Source organism: Empidonax traillii, unplaced genomic scaffold (assembly GCF_003031625.1).
Source record: "Empidonax traillii isolate 1590-97213 ecotype Southwest subspecies unplaced genomic scaffold, ASM303162v1 scaffold926:size687835, whole genome shotgun sequence".
Lineage (NCBI taxonomy): Eukaryota > Metazoa > Chordata > Aves > Passeriformes > Tyrannidae > Empidonax > Empidonax traillii.
Window position 1 is genome coordinate 284254 of NW_020956119.1, and position 14979 is coordinate 299232.

At 45.0% G+C, this 14979-nt stretch overlaps 1 protein-coding gene across 4 annotated transcripts in view; it reads right to left on the reverse strand.

Annotated features, from left to right (window-relative positions):
- Window positions 1-7754, reverse strand: part of PAN3 (poly(A) specific ribonuclease subunit PAN3) — an 83767-nt gene extending 76013 nt beyond the window's left edge. For 3 of the 4 annotated variants that reach the window (XR_003573408.1, XM_027903042.1, XM_027903041.1), the window contains exon 1: window positions 7084-7754. Coding sequence is in view for 3 of the 4 variants with exons in the window: in XM_027903042.1 (XP_027758843.1) it covers window positions 7084-7522 (439 nt within the window). In the remaining variant the exon portion in view is untranslated. The remainder of the gene's footprint in view (window positions 1-7083) is intronic. The other variant, XM_027903040.1, reaches the window with a different exon arrangement.
- Window positions 7755-14979: the final 7225 nt, after the last annotated feature.

Genomic DNA, 14979 nt, shown 5'->3' on the forward strand with positions numbered 1-14979 from the left:
CTCACATATCATAGAAGTATCTGACAAAGACTGAAAAACAGGATAGGTGCCATCCTTCTGTTCTGTAAAAGTCTTAGTACAGAGTCTAGAGCAGTTGGACTCCTCATCATGGACCAAGTCCAAAAGCACAGTGATAATACAAATTAAAGTCGATACTTTCTCAAAAGAGTAATCAGAACTACCTTATCAGAAATAGCAATTTAAAGTAGTGTAATTACTTAATATCATAGCTTTCAGAACTAACCCTCTCCGAGAGCTTTCCCAACTCCTAAAACATTGCATCAAACTATTCAACAAACTGTATCCCATTTTTCAAACATTTAAGCTTTGGGTTTCATACCCTACCCCTAACAAAATCAAATCTTTCTTAATAAAAATAGTTGCATGAAGTGTGTGTAGATTACCTGAACAGAACATTAGGACATTTTTCACAGCAGTTGGGGAGAATGCATAAAAGATCTTCCTGCCAGTTGCCTCAGCATTGGACCAACTGAAATTAAGGGACTCTACCCACAGACTACAAGAATCACATATTGCATGGCAAACTTGACAACAACTTGTGCAATGCAGATCTCTCATCTCCCTTTTGTACATCTGTACTTTGTTTCTAAATCTCTATTCTCAAATTTAAAACAGGTCAGGAGCAAAATGCTGTTAGGAAGCAAATTAAAAAAAGTACAAGTAAGTTCTAAGCACAAAATATCTTTGAAGATCAAACAAAACAAACACATAATTGGAACTTTTACAACTACTGAAAGACTTGAGGAGCCAACACACAAATGCACACACAAAGGGTGTGATCAATTCCAAGATATGTCCAATACACAGTGATTGACCACGCCATTTTTCTGGTGGTGTAATGTATTACATCTTCACCAGAAAGCAGTAGATCAGGAAAACATCAGCCACATGAGCTTACTATCCAAGTCCCTCCACTGACCCCCTTTTCATCAACTGCCTCATGACCAAGGTTATTTTTTTCTGCTTTAGAGGTTCTACAGAAGTGCTTCTGCCTGTGCTTATCACCCCACCCTCACTTACCAATTGTCCGCTTTTCCCACAGCAATCTAAATTTGATTATAGGTGCCTCCTTACACAAGGAACTCTTTCTGAGCTAGTCCCCAAAGTCACTATTTTCTGGACATTCAAATAATTCCTGCAGGCCCACTCCTACAGTGATACCTTAAAAAAAATCAGTTATCTAATACCTGCTAAATAGAAAATAAATAAGAACCTTGAAAAACAAGTATCAAATTATTAAGATACAGCATATAGAGTTTGCTCACATAATGTAACTATTCACACACGCTCCTTTTCACGTTCACCTTTGAAGCAGGACCACAATTACAGGAGTAATAGTGCTTGCTTTACATATCCAACACAGAGTGAGTTCTACCAGAAACAAGTAGTTACCAGCACTCCTCAGGCATTTGTTATACTTGTGAAATATTTGGACTTTGAATGATTTATACAATACAAAAAACCCACAAAGTGAATAAACAGATAAAATCAGCTTCAACGTCAATTAATAATGTGGGTTTTTTAAGTCTCGCACATAAAACTGTCCCTCAAAATCACATATAACTTGGGAGATTGAGAAATTTTTCTTTCCTTCCTTTCTTTTTTCTTAGCTCCCCTCAAAGATCTTCCTCCTCCAGGCCACAGGCCATTTACTTGAGAGTTGGACTCCATGATCCTTATGGGTCCCTTCCAACTCCTAACATTGATTCTGTGATTTCCACATGAAACACGTAAAAACAAAAAGAAAACCCATGTCTAATTTCCTGATTTCTGGAGTTGACATATGAGACAAAAAGTGATTAAGTGAAATCAGTAATTTTCATTTTCTCTCATGCATCTCTAACTGGTTATTGTTTTTACTCTTCAATTCTCAATTGTCTCTAACTGTCTCCAAATGTCCCAAATGTCTCTTCAATGCTTGGAATTGTCTCCCCATTTCTTAAAAATATTCAGAGCAAAACAAGATGAAAATTGTATGATCTGTCAACTCCTGGAAAAAGCATAATGAAAATTAAAAGGGGAAACACCTCTCAAAAACAAGTAACTGAGGTACACAACTAATACAGCATCACCCGTAAAAAGTACAAATGTGTGAAAAAAGAATTCTCAACCATAAACCTTTACTATAACACCTATTTTCTGTATAGAAGTGGAGAAGAAACAAACCCAGGGAAAAGTGATCAGTATGTGACATACTGCAACTATTTAAAAGTTTGAAATAACTGTTTCTAAATATTTCAACCTGTAAATACTGAAATGCTACTGAAGATAAGAAAAATCCATATTTAGAATAATCCTGACTATTGTTTCACTGCATTAAGAAGCGTAATCCAACAGATTACCTTTAGTACCTGTTTTGCTGAATGACTATCTTCCCAATTTTTCTATATCCGTTGCTTCATTTTGTTTAAAAAGGAGTGTACTGTGTAAAGACTCAAACACTTTTTAAAAAGCAAAAAATATACAAATGGTTAAGTCTTTCCACACCAATCCTAGCATATTTATGGATTTCACAAAACCTCAGCTGTAATGCTCACTAAGCTAACAACTAATCAATGGCATAGAGTGGCTACAGCAGAGGCCACCACTGCTCTGACCAGACACATCATGTGGGTGATGGCTGCAAAAACAGACATGATACTTTTATTAGGCCACCCCAACACACCCCAAATTTTGATGTCTCTTTCCACCTTCTCACAGGCTGGCAGTAAAGTCTATTCATGGACATGCTTTCTCAGTAGCCATAGAAAAACATTACCTTAAAGAAACACAGGCCTGTATTTCTACTACAGAGCTCCTAGCAGCAGGGCTTTGTAAAAAGCTTTCTAGTAGACAGCCAGATGAAAATATCTCACAATGAGAGGGTGGGCAAGCTCCAGGCACAGGAAACTTGGGCAACAACAGCAGCAGCACCTTCACTGTGGCCAGCTCCTCGGCCAGTGGCACCAACCCACCCACCAGTGCTGCTGCTGCCGGGCCCTGAGCATAGCTGGCACTCCTCAGCTCAGCACCTCGGGGTTTTGGACACATTCACTGGAATCAGAGGTCAGCACTCTGTATTACATACTCTAGAGCAAAAAGCAGAGAGGAAGTGAGCAAATGTTTAGAGCTGCACTTCGGCTCGTATCTATCAACATCTACTACAAGGTCTACATGCAAAAGAATATTACACCTGTTCAACTACTTGAAAGCTAACAAATACAATTGAGCTGTCCATGCAACTTTAACTTGTCTGACTTAGGTATATTCATGATGCATTTTAATACTACAACCACATTTCCCTCCAGACACTCCCCCCCAAGGAGCACTGAGAAGGGACAATGCCCCAGGAACAAGCCAGATGCATGCATCAAAGCAGGCTGCTGGTCTGCTGCTCACAGAAGTTAGAAAGTGCCAGGGAGAACACAAAGCAGATACAAGAAGAGAAATTTTTCATGCTGCCATGCCCTCTCCCCATCCTTCCCTAGGCTATTCCTTAAAATCCTATTAATCCATCATATCTTTTCTCCTAAATATCAAGTACCAGTCATTCCCCCACCTCTGCTCCTTCTACAGCCCGGTACAGATTTGGTCCTGCTGCCACTGCTGCTCACTGGGCTGACATCTGTGACATGCTTTTCTATTAGAAAAGCACCATGTGTAGATTTTAGCAGCTAGCAAAACTGGAGAAAATGTTTTGGTTTTTTTTCTTTCTTTTTTTTTTTCTTTTCCTTTCCCCCTTATTTTGTCACAGAGATTCTATTGAAAAAGATTTTTTTTAAATCAAATTTTAGACAGGCAATAGTAACTACGTTTCCTGTTTTGTAGGCAGTCCTTACAAATGGAAGGTGAAGCCTGCAGAAGGCTTGAGCACTCACAACTCCTGTGGAAGGAGGAGGAATGGTGTTTTGCACACGTGTGCTCCAAATGTCAAATAGTCTGTGGACAGTGGGCAGCAGTGCTAACTTCTGAGAGTGTGCAGAGCTCATCAGCATGGTCAGTCCTGCTCCCCAAGAACATAAAAAAGCCAAAGCCGCATTTAGCCCACTACCTCATCTCTGACGCTGAATAGCAGTGGATATGTGGACAAAAGCATACGCATGAGGCAAGGATAAAGCAGGATTTCCCAGCAGGCTCTCAGCCATATGTAGAGGAAGACAAGTCTGAATCAGAGAGGCATCAAATAATCTCAAGCAGAGTTTTCTTCCAATACTATCTGACCACTTCTGGAATCCTGTCAGTTGTTAGCATTCAGGACACCTACAATACAGAATAGCTTAACCACACATGGCCTGAGAAACTTCTCCTGGTTAGCTCTGAGATGTCACCTGTTCAGTCCACTTCATACTCTCATGTCAAAATACTTCCACACTGAAATATTTCTTGTATTTTCACTGTTCACCATTTTCTTGACACTCAACATTCCTACCATGCATGTTGTGAAAATATGTTGGTATTTGGGGGGCCTTTGTGATTACGACAGGAAAACCTATAAGTAAATTAATAATCCTGTACTCAAAGCAGGATTAGAGTAACACGCATGTTAGAATGAGGCACTGACCCACTTTTAACAATAAATAGGACTACCCGGTTAATTAGTCAATGAGCATTATCTGCTCTGTGCACTGAATGATGCTGGGGTCCAGTGAGGAAGGAGGAAGAGAACGTGACATCCACAGCTACATTAAGACTACCAAATACTTTTGAATTAGGGAAGACAGTCAGCGAGACTGTACAGGCAGGTGATTTTTGGCAATTCCCAATTTCATGTTCTTATCCTCAGAACTTCATTACTTAATACAAGTTTGACTATTACTTCTACATTCATAGAAATAAAACTTTCATTCCATCCACTTGAAAATCATACTGTTAACACCACAGGTAATCAACAAGGTAAGGAACTCAGATATTACCTTGTCAGCACCTATACACATCAAATCCAGATTTTGAAAAGCTATTTTCCTTATTTGTTGCACAAATGTACAGCAAAGCAAGGAAGCTTAGAGGTGAAATGAGGTCCACTCCTTGGCTCTTCAATTTCCCTGTCCTTCTTTTCCTTACTTCTTTTTCCTAAGTAGTCTCCTTCCTTCAAGATCTTCTACCAGTCAAAGCTTTTGCCTCCTACAATCTGCAAACCCATAACAAGTGAGGTGGCCTTCCCAGCAGGCAATCACTGATAACACCATAGTAGGCTTCTCCATTCTTGATGCCATCACTCCTCACAACGGGTACAACTGCAGGGAGCTCCATGTAGTTTTAAACCTCTGACAGATTCAACAGAAGCAAGTGTTTCAAATAATTTACGTGCTCAGCAGTATCAACCTCCAAGCACACATAAATTCTGTAGGGTTTCTTCTTAGATTTAGGGCTTGGGCAAATTTTTTTAACTGATTCTTACAAGAACAGCCTTCAGAGAGGAGCTTTTACCCAGATGCCAAACTATGCATCCTCTCCCAAGTCTCAATCCCCTAGTCACTTTCTGTCATGCAGCGAAAAAGTGTGTTTCACACCTAACTCTGTCCAAATTAAAAATGAAAAAAGATTGCCTTGTTGAGACTGAATCTTTCCAAGATATTTCTACTTATTAAAAAAAAAAAAATATATTAATGGTAAGAGGGACATCAGCTTGCACAACTGAAGTTTGACAAAAATCCAGAAGGCTTTTTATAGAAAGTCTTAATAATTGTATATTACAGGCTCCTCCTGAAAGGGTACACATGACAGCGTTGTGTTAATGTACGATACTGAGAAGCTACCAACTACAGAGATAATACTCAGTGGCACAAGCTCACCACACCTGGCAAAACAGCAGTTGCAGGATCCCAAAAGACTTATCAGGCACTAAACACCTACATACAGCTGTTCAGCACGGTTACATCTTAATTTCAGAAAAAATATGGTTGTGACCATTTAGTAGGCAAGCTACTTAATGTAAATAAATGCCAGGTTTATGACACAAATCAATAATGCAGCCAAGCTTAATATACTCATGTAAAGAGGCACGACTTTTCTGAAGGAACATCTTTTGCTGGCCTGCCAAAGTGCTGCTTTACCTACAAAACGACTGGTTATTAAAACCACTGTACTGCAAAAACCACCTAACTCTTGGACCGCACATCATGAAGACGAACAAGAAATCAGTAACAGCAGTGCCACTCTGCATGATGTACAGGCAATCTGAATTCTCACCATTTGAAAAGGGGTTGCATATGAGAGCTGAAAAACAACTCGGAAAAAAAAAAAGATGGAAGCAATTTCTGTTCACAGTAGTAAATAATGTAGATATCTATCACAGAACCACTAGGGTTAGAGGGGACCTCTGGAGATCATCTAGTCCATCCCCCCCTGCCAAGGCAGGGCCACCTAGAGCTGCTGACACACAAACACGTCCAAGTGGGTCTTGAATGCCTCCAGAGAGGGAGATTCCACAACCTCCCTAGGCAGCCTGTTCCAGTGCCCTGCCACTCTCAGCGTAAACAGGTTCTTCCTCATATTGGGGTGAATCGTTATTTATAAAGAAATTTTTTAAATAATTTTAATGTTATATTTCTGCGGGAACATTTAAAACGTACAAGAGCCAAAACTCAAACACACGTTGTTCGGAAGCGCCCATCCGAGGGTACCACTCCGGAAAGCGCTGCCTCCTTTCTCCCAGCTAGACTTTGAGCAGAGAGGCTCTGTGAACCTGCACTAAGCCTAGCGCTGGAGTGACCGACGCACAGCTGCCCCGGTGCCCCACAAAGCCAGACAGGAGGAGCCCCTTCCCACACACACCTGCCCGCTCCTTCCCATCAGTGCCGCCCGCGTCCCATCCGGGCGGCCGGCACAGCCCCGTGCGCCCGCCCGCACGGGAGCCCCCGCCGGCCCGGGGCCCCCCGCCTCCACTATGGCTGTTGTTATTTGTTTCCGGCAGTACCGCGGCGTTCCGGGGGATGAGGAACGGGACGCCGTCCGCCCTCCCACCGCCCCCCGCCCCGCCGCGCCCCCCCCCCCCCCCCCCCCCCCCCCCCCCCCCCCCCCCCCCCCCCCCCCCCCCCCCCCCCCCCCCCCCCCCCCCCCCCCGGGCCGCCCCGCCGCACTCACTCGCCAGCCGCGGGCCATCCAGCCCCCCGCCGCCGCCGCCTCCGCCGCCGCCGCCTCCCGCCCCCAGCTCGGCTTTCTTAGGCCCCACCACCGCCGCTGCCGGGCCCGAGCTGGCCCCGTGGGGCGGGTATCCCGGCCCGGCGGCAGCGGCGGCGGGCGGGGGGATGCCGAGCGGGAGCCCGCCGAGAGGAGGGGGGGCGGCGGGCCCCGGGCCGGCGGGGGCGGCGCCCGGTTCCTCATGCAGAAACTGGCACTCCTCGCCGTAGAAGCAGGTCTTGTCCTTGGCGTAGTAGCGGCAGAACTTCAGCTTCACGGCCCCTCCGCCGCCGCCGGCGGCCCCCGCCCCGCCGGCCGCCGGCCCCGCCACGCCGACCCCCGGCGGCGGCGGCGGCCCCACCACCGGCGACGGCGACGAGCAGGGCAGGCCGCTGCTGTTCATGGCAACCGCCCCGCCGCCGGGGTCGGCACCATGGGGAAGGGGGCGGGCAGGGGGAAGGGGCGCGGGGACCGCCGTCACCCCGGGTCCGGCTCCGGAAGGGGGAGGAGGAGGGGGCGACTCCGCGCCTCTTAAAGGGGCCGCGCGGCCCGGGGCGGCGGCGCCTCCTCCTCCTCAGCGGTCCCGGCGCTCGGGGTTGTTTATGCCATTTTCCTCTTCCTGAGCGGCCGCGCCTGCGCCGAAGCGGGGCATCCTGGGTAGCGCCGGCGGCCGGGGCCGGGGAGGCGGAGGGGGAGCCGGGGCGGGCGGGAGGGAGGAGGGAGGGATGGAGAGCGGGAGGCGGGCGCGGAGCTACAGGCGGCCGAGCGCGGTGTCCGGCGGGGCGCAGGGGGCCGGGGCCGGCTGAGGGGCGTTAAACGCCCAGCGCGGCGCCCGCCGGGGTCACGGCCCGCGCCGGCGGGGGAAGGCGGCAGGTGAGCCCCGGGACACGGCCGGACCCCTGCCCCGGGCCCGCTCGGCGCTCCAGCTCTCTGCCGGGATGGCCATCGAGCCTTCTCCCCCTCGCGGGGTCGAGGTCGAAGTACCGGCGCTCCCAGCAGGATTTCAGATGCTTCCACCCCTCCAAGAGTGTTGTACCTCTTCTTTTTGTACTGCCGAAAAACACGCGCTGGCTGTGCCCTGGCGTGCTGGCATAACGGGAACGCAGCCTGAGGGATTCTCCGTCTCTAGGAGAGGAGAGGCAGTTTTTAAGAGGATACTTGAAGTCTTTTTCCTGGAGCGTGGAGAACTTTGTTACTTGGATTTTGAATGACTCGCTTGCAATGCTACACAAGATTTTAATTTTCTCAGTTTTTCCTCAGTCAAGTTGTTGGCATGGCTTGTGGCGCAATTACTGAAATAATGAGTATATATATTTGAAAAAACATATGTTAAAGTGCACTTGATATTGTTTTCATAAGAAAAACATTTACAGTAGAATTAAGCTTACTTTTTGTCTATTATAGCCTCCCTTATTGAAATCAGGGCCTGCTTGTGAGATGCTTTGTGTGTGGGAAAGTTTCACACAGTTTGTGTGAAAAGACATTTATAAAAATAAAGAGTGAGCTTGTCTCATTGGAGCAAATCAAAGTCTTTCCTCCTTAGTTAAAGTCTTCAAAGACCTTGAAAAGTAAATGTGCCTTAAGCTGAAGTCTCAAGATAAAAAGTTTGGACAGAAAACTAGAGAAAGGACAAGACTTTTAATAGTCCAGGCTCTAGTTTCAGCCTGGTATAGCAAGAAGACAAGGTAAGGATATCATCTCTCATTCCCCAACAGTTTTCAGTCTCCTGCTTTTTTTCAGCAGTATGGCAAATAGCTCACAGCTTCTACCTTCCTCCAAACTCGAAAAGCATGCAAAAGGGTGGAAAGACTCTGTTGGTTTCTCCATTAAAATCTCTGTGTCAGAGCTCGGACAAACCACAGCAGATTCCATGAGGAAGAGAGACATCATAATCGCCCCAGCCATGAATATTGTTTCGTTCCCAACTTGCACCTTCTGAGATAACCAAAATGGATTTGGTACACAGCTCAGAGGAGGTCCTGGTTGCTTTAGATGGGGTGCCTACAGCACCACTTGGTGTGTATCACTCGGCCCCCTGGCATTAGTGTTATGCCTCTGAGGAGTGAAACCAAGGGCTTCCTCATGCTGTTAAAGCTACACACAGGTGCCTTTGGGTGATGTTTCCTTCAGCTGCTGCAGCGGGGAGAGAGTCTGGGAGTGCATTGTTTTCTCTCCCTTGTCCTGCTAATTCTTGCCCCGGGAGAATGCCAGCACAAGGCAGATGTAGACTTGAGGGTGCATGGGTTCACAGAGAGGAGTGGGAGGTGGAAGATATGTTGAGGTAATGCCAAGTGTGGGGGTAGAGGGGAACCTAATATCGTCTTCTGCTTAAGCCTGGTTATCAGCAGTGTGCTTATGACCCCTTATTCCATGTATGATGTCCACTGAAAAAGTCCCTTCCAGCCCTGGAAAGGTCAGACTGAGCAAAGAAGTTATATGTACATGTGAGGAGGTTGGAAGGGAATGCAAAAAAATGTTAAAAAGGGAGAAGAAATATCTCAGCTTTCACCTAGAGCTTTCCCAAGCTCTGTGGGTCTTTAGAACTTTAGTGTTGTGGATTTAATGGGATCAAGTTATCTTACAAGAGATTTGATGATACGCATAGGGTAATACCTTTTCTGGGTAAACTGGTTGAACATGAAATCTATTCTTCTAAGCAAAGACTTCAGTTGCATAGCCACTCCCATCACTCAAGTGTATTCTAACCTGTGTTTTCAGCCTTGTGAATCTGCTTTTCCCACAGCTCTTTTGCTGATCTGTGCATATGTCTAATGTTACATATACAGTGAGGTTAGGAACAAGGACACAAATGGGCTTGTATGTACATGACCCACATTTTTTCTATCTGCAATCTGTAGGTTCAAAACATTCCCACTGGATGTGGGAACAGATGAGATAGTGGACTGGGCAGTAGAGCATGGTCCTGCCAGCCTGAGTGCCCAGATAGCAATTAGGTATCTGGTACAGTGTCAAGAACATTTGGGTTCGCCCCCACCAAAATCAGTGTGAGTACTGTACCTGAGCCACTGAGCACTGAAACAACTTGGAAGCATCCCTCATCTTTTGGCCAGCAGAGCAAAGCAAATAATGGGAAGTGGCTCAAGGTGACATCAGACTCTTTTTGTGACTCTGGCAAGCTCTCACCACTCCTGTATCTTCATTTCTGTTGGCTATATATAAGGACTTGGCCTGAAGACTGACCTGAAGGTTCTGAGTGTCCATATAAGAACCCGACATCTTATCGTTAATCATGTGTTCCCCTCCAGATTTTTATTGCCTGTTCCTGCTGGTCAACCAGAGTACTGAGGAGGCCTGCAGACCATTCTCTATCTGCTTCAACTTGCTCCCCAGCTTCATGTTGTGCACAGAGATGTACTAGGCTTTCCTGCAGTAATGATTGATTATGTTATTTTTTTCACAAAACTAGGTCCCCTGATCACTGAAGCTGGCACCTCTAAGGAGAGTATTGCTGTACTTTGCATAAAACTCAGGAAGCAAGACGAAGGAGAAAGAGATAGATACTCCTGGGTCTTGTCCCACTTTGTTGTTTAAGTGGTAACTATGGTATGCTTTTTGACCCAGAAATGGGGAAATACTTCTGTATGCACATATGCAGCCATAGACAAGTGACAGGGTTTTTATGAGCTCTACCAGAAAGGCAGAACCAAACATTATTAAATGAAAAACAGAAGGGGGTGGGGGGGAAATCCTTGGAAAGGAAAGCCCTGACAAGAACTCTTTTTTTTCCCAGCCAAAGCTCGCAAATGCCAAATAGCTCTCCCCTAACATTTGAACCACTGTTGAGAAAAACGTGTCTGCTATTGTGAGTGACAATATCTCTTTGTGTCGACCCAGAATTAACATGTTTAGTAAATCGTGTGGAAACATATCCTGAAGTGCAGGCTGGCATCAGATAGTGCAAATGAATAATAATACTTTTTAAGGGAAAGAGTTATTGTAGCTGTGATTTTTTTTTAAGGTGTAGGCAAGACAGGTTTTTTAAGTAGGAATCTTATTGAACTAACAAGTAGTTGAAAAAGGTAATGCCTGAATACTGAGGTTTTTTTCAACAGTACCAGTTGTCTATTAGAAGATATTATCTCTACTTACAAAGCTGGCTTTGCTTAATATTATTGAAACAAATCAAAGGAAATACTCTTAAAAAAGTTTTCACATAATCTGAATTTAATTTTTAAAGTCTATCATTATAGTATATTATTAAGGAAAAATATAGATATGATCAGAGTCCACAGTAATATTAGACAAGAATTTAGCATTTAATCATTTGTTTTTTGAAGGAAGAATAATAAAGCCTGATACTTCAGCATATACAGCAGCTGATGTCTGAAGTCTGAGGTAAATTGCCACTCTTGAGGAGATTATACCACAAAATTAGGGTCTTTTAATCTGCCTTTGAAGTATTTGAGAATTACTAATATGGCAGTCAGGATATTGGACTGAATGCACTGATCTGCTGTGGCAATACTCATGGGTCCCCAGCTGAGCATTTTTCTTTACTAACAGCATATGGAGGAACTCCCATTCACATGCAAAAAGAAATTCATTCCAACTCAGTGAAGTTCTGAATTCAAATCAAGGAGCAAGTTGAGAGTTAACCCTGGAGTGCTCCTCCTAACACCTACATTAAAAATTTATGCTAACAGCTATATTAATAATGTATGGGGGAGAGGTCTAGCCCTAAGCTAGAATTCATATTAGTACAAGCACTAAAATGTAGGTCTAGTTTTGCTATGCTGGTAATCTGGTCATATGGTTTAGCTAGAGAATTTCTTACCGTGTGGCTGCTCCCACTGGCATAGTCTTTATCTAACTGTTGCAGTACAGGCTAGCCAGGATGTGACACAACTTGGATAAAATACTTGGTAACAGAAACCACTCTCTCGTGGTGGAGAAATTCCCTGCTCACTCAGAACAATGCTTTACTGTCATATACAGGTATATGAAACTTTTGTTGAACCCTTTCCACTCCCAATCCAGCATGTTTAGGAATAAGTTAATATGCCAGAATTTATAACTTTATTTTGACTTAGTCCACTAGATGTGAACTGTCCTAGCTGATGCCATCTTTCACAAAAGCTTTTTAACTGGAAGCCTGACATGTACATTAAGACTTCTGATACCAGATTCAGATCAGCTGAATCACCAGGCAAAATATCTTCAATGAAATCCTAGCAGTTTCCAGTGCTGAATGCATTAGGTGGTGAGAAAACAAAGCACTTTGGTCACTTGCCAATTTTAAATCAAAGGACAGGCATCCACTTGCTTTGTAGGTGTGTAAGTGTTCAGAAAGGTCATTGCCATGCCACCCGACTGACAATGAGCACTAAGCAGCTGGGGCAGATATCTGTTAGTTTCAGAACAGAAGCACAAACTGTCAAGCCCCTGTTTTCTGAGGGCAAGACTGTATGTATATGTATATTGTTGTATATTGTTGAAAGGGGTACGAGGAAGTACAAGACACACATGGACTTACTGGAGTGAGTCCAGTGAAGACCTATGAAGATCACAGAATCATGAATGGTTTGTGTTGGAAGGGATGCCACTCACTAGAACAGATCACTCAGGGCCCTGTCCAACCTGGACTTGAACACTTCTAAGAATGGGGCATCCGCAACTGCTCTGGGAAACCTATGCCTCCCTACTCTCAAAATGAAGAATTTCTTCCTAATATCTAATCAAAATCTACCCTTTTTCAGCTTAAAGTCACTACCTTTTGTCCTATCACTATGTGCCCTTGTAAAAAGTTCCTCTCCAGCTTTCTTGCAGGCCCCCTTCAGGTACTGGAAGGTGCTATAAGGTCTTCCCAGAGCCTTCTCTTCTGCAGGCTGAACAGCTGCAACTCTTTGAGCCTGTCTTCATAGGAGAGGGGCTCCAGACCTCTGGGCATCTTTGCACAGTACTCCAGGTGGGATCTTATGAGAGCAGAGTAGAGGGAGAGAACCAGCTTCCTTGACCTTCTGACCACAACATTTTGATGCAGCCCAGGATATTGGTGGCTCTCTTGGCTGCAGGTGCACGCTGCTGGGTCATGTTGAGCTTCTCATCCACCAACTACCTGGAGTCCTTCTGCCCAGGACTGCTCTCAATCCATGCTCCATGCAGCCTGGAGTTGTGCTTGGGATTGCACCGAGCCAGGTGCAGGGCCTTGCACTTGGCCATATTGAACATTCCGAGGTTCACACAGGCCCACCTCTCTAGCCTGTCCAGGTCCCTCTGGATGGCACCCCTTCCCTCCAGTGCGTTGACTGCCCCACACAGCTTGGTGTCATTGGCAAACTTGCCGAGGGTGTCTCAATCCTGCTGTCCATGTCACCAATCAAGACGTTGCACTGTGCCAGTCCCAAACTGATCCCTGTGGAATGCCACTCATCACTGCTCTCCACTTGGACATCGAGCCATTGATCACAACTCTTTGAGTGTAACCATGCAGCCAATTACTTATCTATATCCCCTGATTTGTCCCTCTGTCAAATTCCTGTCTCTCCAGTTTAGAGACAAGGGTGTTGTGCAGGACAGTGGCAAATGCTTTGCACACGTCCAGGGAAATGACATCAGTTGCTTTTCCCTCATACAGCAATACTGTAAGCCCATCATAGAAGGCCACCAAATTTGTCATTGCCATTTGCCCTTAGTGAAGTCACACTGGCTCTTACCACTCACCTCCTTCTTTTCCATGTGCCTTCTCAGAGTTTTCAGGGGGATTCATGCCATGATCTTGACAGGCACCAAAACTGATCAGCTGGCATTTCCTCAGGTCTTCCTGTTTTCCCAAAGATGACAAGAGTTTGGGGTATCTGGCATACAGGAAGGGGGTGAAATGGAGGGGGTTGTTTAGCCTGTAGAAGAGAAGGCTTGAGGGGGACCTCATCAGTGTGTATGAATGTCTGATGGGGGAGCCAGACTCATTGCTACCCAGTGACAGGACTAGATGCAATGTGCGCAAACTGAAACTGGGAAAGTTCATTCTGAACATCAGGAAACACTTTTACACTGTGAGTTTGGTTGAGTGCTGATTAGATGGTCCAGAAAAGCTGGGGACTCTCCATCCTTGGAGATACTTAAAACCTTACTGCGTGTGGTCTGGGGCAACATGTGCTTGCTGAGAGAAAAGGGATGGACTAGGCAATCTTCAGAGGTGTCTTACAATCTCATCCATGCTGAGGGACTGCATAACAGTGAGGGCTGCAAAAAAAAAAAAAAAAAAAAAAAAAAAAGGGGGCAACATGCCAACCAAGAAAGCTTATTGCCAGCATGGCTTTTTCCTGTTTGCAATGATTTCTTTAGGGCCCATGGAATCCTGTACTTCCTTTCCTGGTTTTTGCATCTTTGCAAATATGTACCTCCCCAGTTTTCATATCATTTCAGCTCCTTTCTTTGCACTGCAAGACACACGAACTTGTCTTCAGCACCACAGTACAATACTATTGCCTCAGTCTGTATTTCTAAGGCAGTCTTGTGAGAGATCATGTGTTCATATCCATGAACAATGCTGGCCTCAGTGCCGTTTCCCCCATTGCCCCTGCAATTACCTTTGGGATGTTTTCTATGTCTTCTTTTGCCTATGGTATGTCTGTCTAGTTCTCGCCCATTTATTTTTTATTTTGACTTCCCTAATGCAGAAGAAGCTATTTACCAGGTATCAATGAAAAATAAAAAATCTAGATATCATCTCTGGCAGATTTCCAAGAACACTTTACTAACACTGAGTTTATTTGCTTAGGGATTCTTTTTATCCAGGTTCTGTAAAATTGCAGAATGAATGCTTAGTCCTTAGCAAGTAAAAATAACAACTGAATGAATAATATAATAAAATATAACTTTATACATAAAATACAGCAT